The 18006-nt window shown below is 37.3% G+C and overlaps 1 protein-coding gene across 1 annotated transcript in view; it reads left to right on the forward strand.

The window, feature by feature from the left end:
* The window catches only part of EYS (eyes shut homolog), a 797046-nt gene that overhangs the window by 442324 nt on the left and 336716 nt on the right, over positions 1–18006 (forward strand). The window contains exon 30 of the mRNA XM_030490420.1: positions 1345–1594. Within this exon, the coding sequence (XP_030346280.1) occupies positions 1345–1594 (250 nt within the window). The remainder of the gene's footprint in view (positions 1–1344; positions 1595–18006) is intronic.

An 18006-nucleotide genomic window follows, 5' to 3' on the forward strand; every position in this document is an offset into this window, starting at 1 on the left:
AGACGCCATGAATTTACCAGATAGCTCATCTGCTTGCCAAAGCAAATTAACAACTTGATTGAAACAAGCACGGATGTATCTAAATCATTCAAAACCCCTCAATTTAACCTCTTCCATTTTAAACACTGAATGATTTAAACTACTTGCAAGAAGAGTAATTTCATTTTCTCTGTCTGTATTTTTGCCTTTCTCTCTTGCACCTTCTATTGTTTCCCAACGTCATAAATTAATTTAATAGATTTGATAGAGATCTCTATCAAATCTAAGTTGTTCAAGTTTTGTGTGACTAGCTAGCCAGGTAGCCAGGAGAGACTAGTTAAGCATTTTGTTTGAGGGAAGAGTGCAATGAGCACATGCTTATTGAGCACTACAGAACTTACTTGGATTTTCTGACATGTGCCCCAGCTGCAGGAGAAGCTTCAGTCAGAAATTGTATAATGATGATATGTTGTCAGAGATGCATGTCTTTCAGGGATGATACCATGCATATTTTAAATAGCTATCCAGATATGTAGGAACCTTCTAGGTTAGCTGAGTTAGCTGTATCTCTTCAATAACCCATTAGTTCATTACAACAGAAGTGCAAATAAAATGAACCCAGGTCTGCTTCAGCATGTATTTATTTCACACTTCAAGAATTTGTTTAATTCACTTAATTATTGCTATAAAAAAAATGCAGCATTTCTTATCTTTTCTACTGGCCACTGGTTAAAACATTTTTAATTTATTACTAGGAAGGATATTTCAGGCTTCCCATAAATTATTAGTCTTGATAAAAAATAAAAAGTGAGGACCAGGTCAAATTCAAGACTGCCACTACATTTTTTTCTTTTCTAAGAGGTATCTGTGAACTTAATATATTAACAAGGTTCTGTCTGAAGATTTGCTAACAACAGGCAACAAATACTGAGCTTCAGTGTACAAAAAAAAAGAACATTAATTTGACAATCAGAACAAACCAGAGGCTTTTGAACAGCCAAGTCCACTGTACAAAGTTTTCTGTATAACTGCATGTTAACTGCAGATGTTTATTTTAACCACTTTTTATTACTGGTGACAATACTGTCTTCAATATTTTGCAGTTATAAATCTGTGGGAAAACTATTTATATTGATAATCTGTAATAGAGTCAAAATGTCATTTAGTTAAAATTTAAAGTATACGACTACACTATAAAAATAGTAAAGCAATATTTTCCACATGATTAGATTTGCTTTCAAAAGTGTGGGCAGCTTAATATAAGCAAACAGCATTTTAAAATGAAAAGGAAGCAATAATTTGAACTAATGTAACAATGAAATGCAAACAGCCTTTAAAAATGGCTTTTTGAAAATTGTCTTTCAGGGACGAAGCTGTGAGCTTAATTACAATGATTGTCTTATACAGTCCTGCTCCACTGGGTTTCTTTGTATTGATGGAATAAACAATATCACCTGTTTACCTATCCCCCAAAGCAAGAAAACTGTCACTGAGGTGTCTGAAGTGTTTCCTGATGAGATTTTAGACAATGACCTTCCGTCAGCCCTGGCTGTGCCTATGGAGCTTTGGTCTGAACATTCTTCTCCTGATTTTCATACAGGAGAAGTGTCCCAAGGTAAGTAGAAAAAGCTTCTGAGTAATGCATATGTCAGCCTTCTTTCCTTCTTAGTGCCTTTTTAATGGTAAGAATACTCAAAATATATTTTCTTCTTAAGAATGTTGTTTTCTACTTCCTGTACTACCTTCTGTTCCATTAATTTAATCCATCATGCTTTCTTAATTGCATTCATATGTAACTGGAAAATTACTCTTTTCTCTCAAAAGTGTTTTTCCAAGCATCTTACACATCCGCTAGGGAAAACTGCACTTTCTCTGAGCTTGGTTTTCAGTTTGCTTTGCTAAAGTGTACAATTTCATATGCCTCATATTGCATTCAGCAATCTCTGACCCTAATGCCAATCTTTCCTTCTTCCTTGGCTAGTCAGCAGCAGAAAGATAATCTGCCTTACTCCATGGAGACTTTGATTTTCCTTTCCTGCTTCACATGTTTTCTCAGTGCTTCCTTTTCTGTGCGTCTAGACAGTGTTTTCACTAAAAATATCTGCAACAAGCCTCTCAACATCTCTGCCACTCTTAACTCTTTATAGTGATGTTTTTGGGAAGCCCAAAAAACTCCTATCCTGTTATTTCTAAAATATTTGAAGAAAAGTCAACACTAACACAAGCGCAACATTTTATTTTGAAGATTGTGGTCTGTTCATTTCATTAAAGCTAGTACTATACAGATAGCATGTGTATAAGGTGTCCTCTTTACAGTTAGTTTCAGAATTTTTTGCTTATATACTCTTTCCAAGTAATTACTTGTATAAGAAATAAGCCAGGACTCCTGTTTTTTTTAATTTTGGTAAATGAGTTTTACTTAATGCTTGATTTCTGTACAGACTAGTCTTTTGGAGATATACATATGTGCCAAGTAGGAATGAGGCACTGTTGGACTTACTACTCACAAATCAAGAAAACCTGCTTTGTTAGTAATAAAACAATGTTCTTTTAGATTTTAGAAGAGCCAACTTCAGCTTGCACAGCGCTCAGCTGGGAGGGATTGCATGGGAAGCTTCTATGTAGGATAAAGGAGCTAGAGAGTGCCGGGAGTTTTTCAGAAACACTCTCCTAGAAGCACAAAAACCAGTTAATGCCCTTTGAAGGTAAGGGAAGAAGGTGGAACAAGAATCAGAATCATAGAATAGTTTGGGTTGGAAGGGACCTTCAAAGGTCAGAGACCCCCTTGGCCTACCTGTGAGCTTGAGTCTGCTCAAAACCAAAAGATAAGCGTACCAGAGATGGGAAAGTGGACAAATACCCATTGAGAACTACAACGGCATTGACAGGGTGTGCAGAGACACAGAAAACCAAAAGCTCTTCCTGAATTGAAATTGGCCAGAGATGTCAAAAACCTCAAGAAAGGATTCTTCAGGTACATAAAGAACGAGCAGAAACAGAAGGAAATTATTGGCCCACTGTTAAGCAGGAGAGGTGAATGTCATCAACACTGAAAAGGCAGAGGTTCTCAACACTTTCTTCACCTGTCTGTAACACTGTTGAGCCCTAGACCTTGGAAACAAAAATCCAGGTTGATGAAAACACAGACCCACTGTTAGTGAGGGAAGAGTTGGTATGCGAACTGTTACAGAAGCTTGACCCCTACAAATCCATGGGCCCTGACAGTAGCAGTTTGATTTAGAAAATCTAATACTTCTGTCCTGAGCAGTGCCACTTGTTCTGATGCTGGCCCTCATACAGAATATGAATAATGGGAGGTTTGCATTTACTTCACTCTTGAGGTCACTAAAACTGCTTTTACACTTTTATTAAGAATAAGATTTTCAGAGTGGTATTTATTTGCTATATAATACTTTGGTAAGACTGAGTAAGGTTTCGGTGGCCATGTAATTTGCTGCAGACTCAGTCTAGGGCTGAAGTTAGTTATTTTTATCTTTCTCTTACATGTTTTTGGTTGGTTGGGGGGTTTTTTCTGTATTTTTATCCTTAAAGGTCTGAAAAAGGCAGATATTTGCAACTGTGGGATACTTCTGACCACTGATTTGGCTAAACTGAGCTATGGACTAGCAGGACTAATTGCCGCTGGAGAGACTTCAACTGTATTCAGGATAACAACCTCAACAGATGTTCTCTCTTCACACTTTTTCTTAGTTCATCTGTTAAGATCTCAGTAAAAATAAAGTCTAATATCACGCCTGGACCATACATGGCTACTGATACTTCTATAGATTTAAGGTCAGTACCTCTTCCCAGGCATAATTATGATACAGTCTCATTTATCACTAGTTCCTTAATGACACTTTTCCTACACAAGTGCCATCATTACAGCAGCACTAGACTGTTTTTTATCTGCCACAGATGTGGGTTCAGAAATTAGTAATATACCAAGGGCTGAAATAGAGTTAAATAGCAAGTCATTACTCTACTATGGGTTACAGTTTACTACTGATTCTACAAGTGCAGCTTCAGTTCTCTCCAGATTGTCTCAAGAAGATCCTGAAAATTGTCAGGTGTTTTTTCGGTATCAGAAGAGTGTAGATTACAATGTCCTCCAATAATTTCTCATTCCTCTACTAATATATACATATAAAACCAGATATCTTTCTTTAGTTAGTCACAAAACTCAAATGCAAAACATCTCTTCCTAGTGAATATCTGGCTATTACCGCTTCATTCATCAGCCAGATACTCACAAACATCAAGTCACAGTCTGCTGATTCTTTAAGTGAGTTAAGCCAAATATGTGCAACATGTTCTATGACTGGAATAAAACTGATGAATTCTCAGACCAAGTTCTGCATAGCAAACAATTCCCACTTTATGAGACATTTTGGATTAACTCAGTGATATCAACCAGCTGGTACACACTAGTGGGAGCTCCTGCTATTACTTCTGGGTATTTATGTTTTTTCATCTGGCAAAATAACATCACCGGAGTTCACAGAACTGTCATCCTTGCATGCCACTGCACGAAACACACACACATCTCTGATGCAACTGTCTGTTCTGCCTTTTCCTTCACAAGAGTCAGATACTAATTTTCCATGGTTTTATTGATAGTCTCTGACTATTTTTCATTTAAAGACTATCTCTTTATAATCTTAATTTTCATCATGTACGTCCTTTAAAGAGAGAAATGTAGACTTGACAAAATGAGTAACTACTATTGAGCACATGATGAGAGGAAATTCAACAATTACTGGAGACAAAACTGCATGGTCCAGTTACAGAGATCTATCATTCATGAAGTCAAGGTACTTTCTTAAACGTTCAGCTGAGTAGTTTATCTCAATAATTACTTTTAACCCACATAATAAATAGTAGTTCTGAGTTCAAAAATACATCTACTAATAAATGCAGGTGAGACTCTTAAAATATTTTAAAAAACAATCTGGTCAAGTGTTCTTGATGTATATCTTCTTCCTACAAAAACTTCAGGTGTAAACTTACGGACAGATACCCTGAAAAGTCATCATTATTCAAATCTTCTAGTGGTGAGTTATCTTACTTGGTTTTATCTGCACAAGCCTTGTCTGTGCAAACAGAAATCTAAAATGTTAGTGACAAAGCATTTATCTTTACATACCTGTTATTCTACTTTAAGTTCTGCCTTACAATAACATTAGCAATATTGTACTGAAACACATGAGATGAGCAGACACTACTGCTGTCTATGACAAGAAATTCCTTGTGAATCTAAATACTGTCTTACCTAGACTTCACAGTATATCTGCAGTGGATTCAGTTTCTAGCCTTTATGAACTGATGTTATCTCTTGAGTTTCTCATTTCTATTCAGACAAGTTTTTGAGGTGGTGGGGTGTTTTTATACAAAGATAAAAGTGTCTGTCAAGGTTACCAGGTGCTTGAAAGAGATTTATTGTAATCAGGCAGTAGCCTGTTCAATGGATACAGCACCTGCTGCTGTACCTGACACAGATGGTTATTCTTCATGTTCTGCCACATAGGCTACTAGATCAATACAGCAGGTTGGAGGCTGCTGTAATGCTGGCGGGCAATCAGCAACTGAACAGTTTCACTTCACTACAGTGAAGTTTTCAGGATTTCAGGTGTAGCTTTCATCATACTTACATATAAATTCAGATGGTATCTCTATGGTTACAGTATATAGTTATTAACATTTGAAATGTAAAATAGATATAGAAAAAATGTATTTTTATCTCTTGAGAGAGTCATTTTTATATATAATATAATTAACATGCACTTCTCATTCCAAAATGAGACAGATGATGGCTAATTTTTTTTAAAACAGTACTTTTGTAAGAACATTAGAACTCTCTCAGAAAGTCAGAGAATTAAAAGAACACGCCAAACTCTGTGAATTCTAGAATTAAACATTAGAGAATATCGATTGGTTTGGACTATATTATTATAATGTTCTTTTATAAAAATGCTTTCTACAAAATGAACACCCATCAAGCCAAGGAGAGGGAGAATTGCTTTTCATTCTTCGCTTGGGGGGTTGTGTAGGAAGAATGGTTATATTTCTTTGGCTTAAATCACATAGAAAAATTAAAAAAGATTCTAGACTATGAAAGAGAAGTGTAAAGGTGCCAAAAGTCAAGTAAAACATTATGATTTTTTGGTATAGAATAACAGGGTTTTTTTTTTTCCTGTGAACACTTGTCCATGTAGATTTCATTCTCGGTATGCATACATAAGTAGACAGATCAAATTCTTTCTGCCAGAAGTGCCTCCTGATACTGCACCTGCACTCGTGAGGTCAAGTTGTCTGAGGCTGACAGAGTTGGGTTTGTTCAGCATGAAGAATAGAAGGCTCCAGGGAGATGTTATAGCAGCCTTCTAGTGCCTAGAGGGGCCTAGAAGAAATCTGGAGAGTTTACAAGGGCATGTAGCGATAGGACAAGGGGGAATGGCTTTAAACTAAAAGAAGGTGGATTTAGATTAGATATTAGGGAAAGATTCTTCACTGTGAGGGTTGTGAGGTGCTCAAGATGATCTGCTTCATAACCTTCCCCAGCAATGAGGGCAGATTGACAGGCCTGTAGTTCCCTGGATCCTCCTTCCAGCCCTTCTTCTAGATAGGTGTCGCATATGCTAACTTCCAGACAACTGCAACCTCCAGCTAGGGCTGCTGATAAAGGATTGAAAATGGCTTGCTGAGCACTTCTGCCAGCTCCCTCAGTACCCTTGGGTGGATCCCGTCCAGCCCCATAGACTTCTGTATGTCTAAGTGATGTAACAGGTCACTAACCGTTTCCCATGTGCTCATTTTCATTCTAATATAGAACTTAGAAAGTAACAAATATATGTATACTTTTTACCTCCTTCTAGCTGTGGCGCTTATGTATGTAGAATTCCCAGAGATTTTGCTATATATCTTACTTGCCCAGAAGTCTGAGTATGAAGCAATCAGAGTAAAAAATGCACTTTAAAGTTACAGGCTATCAAAATCCTTTTGTTTGCAGGGCAGCATGTGGCACATAAATAAAAGCAGAAGCAGGCCAGGTTTGCATTAACACTTTGTGTGTTCTTTATCAGATCACTGGAGAGAATGACTGCTTGTGAAAGAGGTCTGGAAAGTTGCCAGGTTCAAGCTTCTAGCAGTTACAGATATAGTGCAAATACTGGATCAGGGTTCAATGCATTCACTTTGCATGAAATTCCATGCTAACCTACATAGCTAGCATCTTAATGATGTTAAAAGTATTTCCTTCCTTGATATGACAGATGTAAAAAGACACATTTAAATCAGCATGTGATTACAGCTATTGAGAACAGGGAAAGTAAAATGGGGTGAATAGTAATATGTCTTGCCAAACCGATAAAAGACAGAGTTTAAAGGAATCATGAGAGTGATGGCAGATCTAGTGAATGTAATGGGGACAATTCAATATGATAAAACAGAATTAGAAGGCAAAGGTGTCATGTAATTTCAACATTTTTCAGAAACCTTGGTACACGTATTTCGTATGATTGAGTAGAACCTGATTAAGGAGAAAGATGGAGAAGCATTACGTTATTATGAAAAACAGGGTGTAAAAAAAATGAAAACTGAATTTTCCTTTCTCCTAGGAGTCTTTAACTAATAACAACTGGATGTGAGTGATAAATCAAAATTTGGAATTCCATAGAATGGTTAGAGTTGGAAGGGACCTTAAAGATCATCCAGTTCCAACCCCCTGCCATGGCCAGGGACACCTTCCACTAGACCAGGTTGCTCAAAACTCCAAATCTCCACCCAACCCGGCTTTGAACACTCTTGTAAGGATGGGGTAGCAACAACTTCTCTGTGCAGCCTGTTCCAGTGCGTCACCTCCTTCACAGAAAGAAATTTCTTCCTAATATCCAATGTAAGTCTACCCTCTTTCAGTTTAAAGCCATTTCCCCTTGTCCTGTCACTACATGGCCTTGTAAAAAGCCCCTCTCCAGATTTCTTGTAGGCCCAGTCTATATGTTAATAATTTCATGTTCCTGACAAAGTAGAAATCCTTCACATTTTCATTAATTTTATATGAACTCTTGGTCAAATGAAACTAAAATCAATTAAGCCTGTCTATTAAATTAGGTCACTTCATTTTCATTTTATTTTACCTTGATTTTTTCACTTTGTATTTTCTATGTTATCAGCTGACATAATAACTATAACAATATAAACTTCCAAAAATGTAACAGAATTATATTCAGATAATATTTTTGCTAACCATTTTAAAAACTACCATGAGAAACTAGTTCATAGCATTGTGTAGTATCTGACAGTAAAGTATACTGACTAGCTCCTTTCCATAGAAATTAGAAGAAAGCTTTTCAAGGAGATTGCGTACAGGATATATCTATAGTAGAAGCCTTTTTACTGGTGACAGTGATTCACAGCAATAAGAAATACTTTGTACAATAACAAAATCAAGTCTTTAGTGATAACATTTGTATTTCCCAAACATGTAATTAGGTTTAGCTTTTAAAAATAATATTGGTAGTTTAGATAGGATATTGTTGTCCAAGTAAAAAAGATGATACTTATAGGTGCCAGATTCTTACCTGAGATGGGTTAAGTTTCCCTTTTGAATTGAAAACTATATTCTGCCTTCTAACCATCAAAAGTGTTCCAGTACTATTTAAACATTTTCTAGACTTTGTATTGTCCATCTGCACAGAGGTTCATTTTGCCTGGTATTCCCAGGACTATGTTAGTTTACAGCAGAAAGAATCATGATATTGGGAATAAACCTCTTGGCATATATACCAGTGATAGCAGATTTTGAGTGTCAGGTATATAGAAGCCATCTTGAGAACAGTATGACAGTCAGCTTCTGTCATTTGGAGTTTCAAAGCCAGTGGGATCTATGGGTAGCATCTACTCCTGGGACTGACAGAACACCAATAACATCTTCCATCTTCGAAAGACACTACTCTAAGGAACTTTCTACAGGCATAGTTAACTTCCATATGATTTAAAATAAAAGGGGGGAGGGGAAGTAAGTGGAATAGAACAAGTATTTCTGGCTTAGGGAAGCTATTGTTTTCCCAGTAATTCAAAAGACTTCTCTGCTTTTGTTAAATAATATCAGCATTCTATGTTAATATTGTGTATATGTTGGTTTATTTTGTAGATGTTTGGACCGACCAATCCATATAGCATTCATGCTACCATTCATCAGCATAGCCAAGAGTAGTGTTTCAGTATCTTAAAATGTCATTTGTGCTGTGGGTTCTGAGGAGCCTAAAAAGATTAGGTTTATTTTTCTTTAAAGAAAAACAAATGAAAGATACGAGGAATTCCATGCAGCTGGCATTTTACATTTACATTTTAGAGCAGTTAGTGGGATTACTGAATTTACTTATGCTTTGCTTTTAAACCCGTATGTTGAATATAGTCAAAATAAACTATAATGATCAATGTCTGTAGTTTAAAATAACAAAGGTTTCTTGTTATTTTTTTGAAAAACCTATTATTTGGTATAGTATGAGGTGCATCCCAAATGCACAGATTGCTCTTCAAAGATACTGTTACATGCCCTGGAGTTAAGTAATCCTTGGGGATGATTTAGCAGCTTTCAGGAAGTGTAAACACTGCCACTTCAACTGTTGTTCAGCTTAGTGGAGGAAATAAAGAGGTTCCTATATGATTCCCTTGAGTGAGTAACTGCTCACCAGCAGTGATAAGTTCAGATAGTAGTCACTGGGATGTGGACCAAAGAGAGGAGTACAATAGGAAGGATGCACTGGATTATAGTGCAAGGTCTCTAGTCCTGTAGTTGATAAACATTGTTCAAACTAAGGCATCTGTGTGTAAATTCTATTGCACAATGAGTACAAAGTATGACAGCTGTCACCCATCTAAGACTGGAGGGAAAAAAGAAAAATGTTAAGGGTGGATGTTGTATGGTTTTCCTTGCAAATAACTGTAACATTTCTGAGTAACTCTGAGCAAACTTGACCTGTATTTAACTTTAAATGATGTGAATTCTCAGACTTCATCCATCTAAAAAAAGATAATTAATACTTAAGGTAAAGGAATTCTTTCTTGATTTGATGCGTTTAAGAAACTCTTTTTCTTTGATTGTGATCTCTGCTTGCATAGACATTACAGTAAGATAGAGGAACTGTTGGCTAAACATCTGTAAGTCTCAATTCTATTCTCAATTCAGTCATATCTGTAAAGACGTAAATGGGGCAGTGTGCTTTCCCAAGTAAAAGAAGAAAATAAATCTTCTGAAATGCTGTGATATCTGTTTGCAAGTGAAGGAAGTTGTAGGATGGGAAGGGTGAAAACGAGAGAAATACGTGACGTGGAAGGTGGGGAACATTGTAGGGTCAGGACAGGATAAGTAGAAGTGGGTGCACAGTGAGGTAAACAGTGATAAGAATCAAGTGGAAAACTTGATCCAGAATGTGAGAGTATTCAGGATGACATGTTTAGGGACAAGACCTGAAATGGTACAGCAAGTTATTGGTCCCGAAGAAAACTAGAGTGCCTATACTCTTTCCAGATTCCCTTCAGCTTCTGCTGATGTATTAATCCTAAAAATCTCCATATTTACCCTGATGGAAACAAGAGGCAATAACTTCTCATGAGTAAAGTAGTAGTGCTCCTACTGTGTGTCATACACACTTACTGTTTTACCCTTTCAATACCTCTAATTTTAACAAGCTTGTAGAGTTGTGAGCAAAAGTGGATTATGCACCTCAGACCTTTGACCAGGGGGATTGTCTTGTTTCAGGTAGATAGTAAATCTTTGTGTGCAGTTATGGGAAACGTAAAATGACTTCATAAGCCAATCCTATTTTTTGACTTTGATGGCACATGGGTCACTTTGTCATAAAGACTGAAGGGATTACTCAATACTCTTGAGATGACTATGCCTGGTAAGCTGCCCTGTGGCTTCACTTGGCCTGGCCAGCAATCTGTCATACATAGTAATTATTTTTTCTTATTCTTGAAAAGAAAGATGCAACACAGTTTCCCTATTAGTAAGTACGCAGTGTGGAGCTGGAGCAAATTTTCTCAAATGTTTGTTGTCTTAGTTCTGCTTCAGAAGCTAAAGGTACCTTAAATACCTTTATATACCTTGCCAGTGTATGTGTAACTAAACACTTGATTGTGAACACTGTTACTACAAGAGGACAAATAAGATAGCTGAAGAGGTGTTGGAGTTACTCCTTTTTTGCATACCTGAATAGGACAAGAATATACCAGAGGAAAAATGCTTTACCCTTCTTATTGGCTGGAAATAGCTGCTCCCCGACTAAAGGTTTTAATGTACATCTCTTGGGTGCTTTTTTTTTAAGGGGAGGGTGAGGGGAGAAAGTGGTTTAGCATCTCTTGGCGTAATTTACTGTAGAAGCTCTTTTTATTCTTCCAAGCTGGGCAGGTGGGACGCTGTTAATCCTTACTTACATTATGATTTGCATTGTAGCAAACTGTTTTATATTCCAAATACCAACGAAACTGCATTGTAAAGTATCAAAAAACATTTAGTCATATGGCAATTCAGTCATTGTGTGTATCACAAGCAGGTTTTGTACGAGTAACTCTAAAAAAGTAATTTGAGAATAATTGTGTTTAGAAGTATTCAGAATTTATTTAGTATTGCAATAAATGAGTCAGGAAAGTTTGGAGGGGATAAATCATGCTGAAGATGCCAATGATGATATGGGGTCTGGAGCACCTCCCATATGAAGACAGGCTGAGAAAGTTGGGCCTGTTCAGCCTGGAGAAGGGAAGGCTGCGTGGAGACCTCATAGCAGCCTTCCAGTATCTGAAGGGGGCCTACAAGGATGCTGGGGAGGGACTCTTCCTTAGGGACTATAGTGGTAGGACAAGGGGTAACAGCTTCAAACTTAAACAGGGGAAGTTTAGATTAGATATAAGGAAGAAGTTCTTCACGGTGAGGGTGGTGAAGCACTGGAATGGGTTGCCCAAGGAAGTTGTGAATGCCCCATCCCTGGCGGTGTTCAAGACCAGGTTGGACAGAGCCTAGGGCAACATGGTTTAGTGTGAGGTGTCCCTGCCCATGGCGGGGAGGCTGGAACTAAATGATCTTAAGGTCCTTTCCAACCCTAACAATTCTATGATTCTATGAAGATAACGCTCTTTAGAAACGTGAGTTAAAAGTCTGCCCTGTCTTCCATGATAGAAGTAGAAATGAAAGAATCAGAATATTTTTCCTTACACAGAACAGCAGTTCTCTTCCAAGTTAGTATTTCTGCCATGGGTAGTAGCATTTTCTTAAATGCTTGAGTATCTCTACGTACTTTGTGGACCAAGTATTCTCTGTTTCTTCTGATTTTAGTCTTTAGTTTAAATGATGTTTTTGTTGATGTTTTTATCCTAATTTGGGGAATACACCAAGTATTGGAAAATATCCTAGTATATAACATTTCCTTTTATTGGTGGAGACTACTGGATGTTCCTAAAAGAACAGCAGTATTCGGGTCACAGTTCTATTCAGTCTTCTTAATGATCTCTTAGAACTATTAAGCAAAAGGGAGTGTTAAACGTGTGCAGTGCAACAGCAGATTTGACAACATATTTAATTTATACCAAGAATACTTATTTCAATGAAATAACTGGGATTTCTTAAAGGAAAACTTGTAACGGTGACTATCTAAATTATCTTTGGTGGATCTGGTTTAAAGATCACATCTGAAAAATTGCAGGACATGGAAAAGTAGAATGAATTTTCTGCTTTCCTTTTTTCTTCTTTTTGTATACAGATACCATCATTTACATCCTTGCTTTTCTCTAATCTCTTTAGAAATCGTTTCCTTGGTAACCTTAATTTTTTATGCATGCAGCTACTGAAACTTTACATAAGGATGGGGATACTGGAAAAAAGTCTAAAGATCGTTATACTTCAAACAAGGATTATGAAGTATAAGGTAGCTTCACCTCCAATACTATCCATATACTAAGTCTTTTTCTACAAAGGATGGAATTTTACATAATGAAGACTTTTTTTATGAATGACTTTAGCTATATTTATCTTTGTAAATATTAGTGAAAATAATATTCTTTTGTTGGTGAGAAGAATTTAATTGCTTTTATACTTTAATATAACAGCACTCTAAAAGAAGTGGAATTTGAAACAAGAGAGAGCCAAAATTACTGGTGGTAGGGAAGGAAATCTACATTTTTTTTTCTGAGCATATGGCAAATCTTAAATTCTACCCACATGTAGAGACAACTAGGTAACTGACATTTCTGAAAATATAATGTTAGGACTTGAGACTTTCCCTTTCTTTCCCTTGCCTTCCTTTGCCTTCCCTGAGAAAGAAGTGTTCTTTTGCTACAGGACTTTTCATCTCTGACTCTTTTAAAGTTCTCTTTCTTTGTCAATGAGAACAAATTTTCAGCAAACCCTGGAGGAGGAAATCTGTTTCCAATTCTACTGAGCTTTGCAGTGAAAGTGAAGTGCAGACTAGACTGCATCATCTCTCCATAAGCGGTCTGAGGATTAGTGTCTTGTGGGGAGAAGGAAGAATTCTCACTAGCATGTCTTCAATGAAAACACCGGCCAGAGAGTCAGGGTCCCCACTAAACCCAGCTGTGGCAAGGAGACTCATGAATTCTCTCATGAAAGGAAGCACTTGCATGTGGAATCCTTGATAATACTTATCCTATGAGATTTCTGCCATGGACTTTCGTCAAAAGATGTATTGTGGATTTGGCAGGTGAGATTGGCTAAGGATGTACAGAAATAACTTTTGCCATGAACATGTTAGTTTTCTTATAGGCTACTCCAAAGGTTTCAAACTGTCTAGGAAGTGCGTAAAGAACATAGACACCTAACAGAGCTCTGGGATCTCTGGGGAAAAAGGACTTCACAGATAGTTTAGATATTCTTAGAAATCACAAGCTGCGAAGAGCGGATTGTGACTAAATAGAAGTCCTATTAGTTTATCAGTTTGACTGTCTTTTGACTTGAGTTACTTAGGAGAGGTGTATGCTCTCTTGATTGCTAAACATGCTGTACCACGTGCATTTTGATCTTACAAATACAAAGAAACACTAAAAATTGTAAGTTCAAAAATGTCATGGTTTGAGCCCAGCCGGTAACTCGGAACCACGCAGCCGCTCACTCACTCCCCCCGCTTCTTCTTCCCCCAGCTCCCGGAGGGATGGGGAGGAGAATCGGAAGAATGTAACTCCCATGGGTTGAGATAAGAACAGTCCAGTAGCTAAGGTATAATACAAAACCACTACTGCTACCACCAGTGATAATAATGATTAGTGAAATAACAAGGGGAGAGGATACAATTGCTCACCACCCGCCAACCGATACCCAGCCCGACCCGAGCAGTGATCTGGGCCTTCCAGGTAACTCCCCCCGGTTTATATACTGGGCATGACGTGCTGTGGTATGGAATACCCCTTTGGCTAGTTTGGTTCAGGTGTCCTGTCTCTGCTTCCTCCCGGCTTCCCCTCCTCCCTGGCAAAGCATGAGACTGAGAAAGCCCTTGGTCGGAGTAAACATTACTTAGCAACAACTGAAAACATCGGTGTTATCAGCGTTGTTCCCAGGCTGAAAGTTAAAAAACACAGCACTGCACCAGCTACTAAGAAGGAGGAAAATTACTGCTGTAGCTGAACCCAGGACAAAAAAGTTGTTCTTGAAGGCAAATAACTGTAGTGCAGAAACAGAGATGTGGGTGAATTAACATATCCAGTTCATTTAATGCAGACTTCTTAAGGTTATCTGGGTGAACTAACATATTGGTGTGTTAAAAAAGTTTAAACAGTTTAAAATTTCTATACTCCCATATTTAAATGAGTATACAAGCCTAATCCAAGTGCAATGTCCTACACCTGGGTCGGGGCAATCCCAGGCACAGCTACAGGTTGGGAGGAGAAGAGATTCAGAGCAGCCCTGAAGAGAAGGACTTGGGGGTGTTGGTTGGTGAGAAACTGAACATGAGCCGGCAGTGTGCGCTTGCAGCCCAGAAAGCCAACCGTATCCTGGGCTGAATCAAAAGAAGCATGACCAGCAGGTCAAAGGAGGTGATCCTGCCCCTCTACTCTGCTCTCATGAGACTTCACTTGGAGGATTGTGTACAGGTCTGGTGTCCTCAACATAAAAAGGACACGGAGCTGTTAGAGCAAGTCCAGAGGAGGGCCACGAGGACGATAAGGGGGCTCGAGCACCTCCCGTATGAAGACATGCTGAGGAAGCTGGGGCTGTTCAGCGTGGAGAAGAGAAGGCTGCGTGGAGACCTCATAGCAGCCTTCCAGTATCGGAAGGGGGCCTACAAGGATGCTGGGGAGGGGTGCTTCGTTAGGGACTGTAGTGGTAGTACAAGGGGTAACGGCTTCAAACTTAAACAGGGGAAGTTCAGGTTAGATATAAGGAAGAAGTTCTTTACAGTGAGGGTGGTGAAGCACTGGAATGGGTTGCCCAGGGAGGTTGTGGATGCTCCATCCCTGGCGGTGTTCAAGGCCAGGTTGGACAGAGCCTTGAACCACGTGGTTTAGGGCAAGGTGTCCCTGCCCATGGCAGGGGGGTTGGAACTAGATGATCTTAAGGTCCTTTCCAACCCTAAGTATTCTATGATTCTATGAATCATTGACCTAGGTAGTAATCACTTATTTTCTAACTACTTTTACATGAAGACACATTTTCTAATATAAATAAAAATCAAGTATTTGCAATGAACTAAAAAAAAATAGGGTTATAATAAACATTTCTAAATTGATGTCAGTAACTACTAGCTTGAAACTCTTCCATCAGCACTAATAATAGAGTCTGTAAAGGCACAGAAAGGGTTGAAAAATATATACATACTGTGATCTGCTGTTTCCCAATTATAAATAATCTTGCAGTCAAGTCTCTTACTTTTTAAAATTATGTTTATTTGTAACTAGCTAACTTCACTAAAATATTTACTGACCTAGAGTTGAAGGTAAATGGTACACGTGTGTGCACAAGCGTGGCTGTCATTTAATAGATGATTAAACATTTCTCTAAGGTAAAAGTACAGAAATCAGGACTTATTTGAATTGATATGATTATTTACAATATACTTTTAAACTTGCCAGTTCCCATCTGGTAAATAAATAATATTCTGAGAGTGAGTTTTCTTTTCTGGTAGTCTTTCTTCTAGTAAGCATAAAAATTTTATTAAATTTTATTTTTAAATGTTTTGGGGTTTTGAGCCTGTTTGCTCTGGAACATATCCATAACACCAGATATAAACAATGTTCTTATGGTTCTGACAAGAGATATGACTTACAATTTGTTAGCAGAACTTTTATCTGAAAGGAGAGGGATCTCTTGTATTCCTCAATGTTATAAGACTGATTAAAAATATATATACTTACATACATATATATATGCATACGCACATATGTTTGTGTATCTATGCATTTCATAGGAAAGCGAAATCTCCATATAATCCTACAAGCATTTACTGATGGATGTAATGCTCCCTGTCATGAAATTGATTTTACTGTGATGTGAGTTGCAGATTCTAATCCTCAGCAAGCAGTATGTTTTATTATACCAATTTTAAAATCTTTGTGGGCTCTATGAGTTTATCTGCTTAAAATGTAGGGCACTTGTTATGTGTATCCTATGTGTATCAGTCTTATATGCATAAGACTGATATATGCATGTCTTTTATCAAAACTTTAGAGTGGGTAGCTGAAAGCTTTTCTCAAAACTATTTTTTTTAATTAGAAAACAACAAGAAAAAAAAACCCTCAAGAGTTGAAGCTTCAAGGGCTATAGTTAGATGAGGATATTTTCTGTGAGTTCTACTGAAGCACCTTTTCTGCAATTTGAAATAATTACTAAGTTATTGCTATGGTAACTGCTGAACGTATCATGCCCTGTTTGCAGGGTAAGCAAGTGTAGGTCATACAAATGATACAGATGTTCTTGGACTTAATTTGAAAAGGCTATTAAAACACCTATCTCACTGAACTTCAGCATTTTAAATTTTTTTCTATGTATTGTGGAGCTATTAAAGCTTAATCCACTACATTTGTGATGGATGGTTAATCATTGCTCTTTACTAATTTCAGATGAAAACTTTTCAATAGCAACACTTACAGTAAAATAACTTAGTAATACTAATAAACCGTTAACTCAATGAGACTGTGAAGTATCCACTCGTAATCAATAGAATCGTTATAAAATCTCTGAATACTTTATTTCCAAACCTTTGCTTTTAAATAATGCCCTACTTTAAAAATTGCTTGTTTTGTAGCAGTACAGACTGCTGCTATATGCAGCTTTCACTTACTAAACACTTAAAATACCTTTATTAAGCAAGCGTGATACAGACTTGATTAGCTTATTCCTGGTAACCATTTCATTCAGATACTTTTTAGAAAAAAAAAAAAGGTAAAGGTAGCAAGAAAAGCAATAACAGTTCTTCAAGAGCTGAAGTAATTGCCTAATGCATAGTGTTATCTCTTGAAATGTAATTTGCTGGGCTTAATACAGCATTGGCCTATAAGATATAAGCAAATGGCTTATACAGGTGCATTGCATCCATGGAAGTGAAGCAAACAAATGACTCATCCTTCTAAGCAGTGGGAGGTAATTTTGTTTATTTCGTGGGTCAACATACTTTTCTTTCCCAAGAGGTGACAGAAGATGAGGTGAGATGCAAAGTTCCAGCAGGCTCAAGGGAACAAAAATGCAGTAATTCAAGGAAAAAGTACTTTAATGCACCCTACTAGTTTTTAGTTCTTGATTCTTTTACATTCAAATGCGCAACTGTATAGTTCAAAGTTAAAAATAAATACAATAATTAAATTACTAACTGAACTTTGAAATAATATTTTCCATTTAGGAAAAGTCATTATCTTTATCTTTACAATCATTGTAGCACAACTGTTATGTAAATGCTGTTTTTAAGTTTAGATTTTTCACTATATTACCCTTCTGCTCTGACTGTAAAGGACATTGTTTTTTGCTAGTATAACAGCAGGCAGGCTACGTACGGTTCTGCTCATCAACACAGAAAGTTGATGCATGGG

Source organism: Strigops habroptila, chromosome 6 (genome assembly GCF_004027225.2).
Source record: "Strigops habroptila isolate Jane chromosome 6, bStrHab1.2.pri, whole genome shotgun sequence".
Lineage (NCBI taxonomy): Eukaryota > Metazoa > Chordata > Aves > Psittaciformes > Psittacidae > Strigops > Strigops habroptila.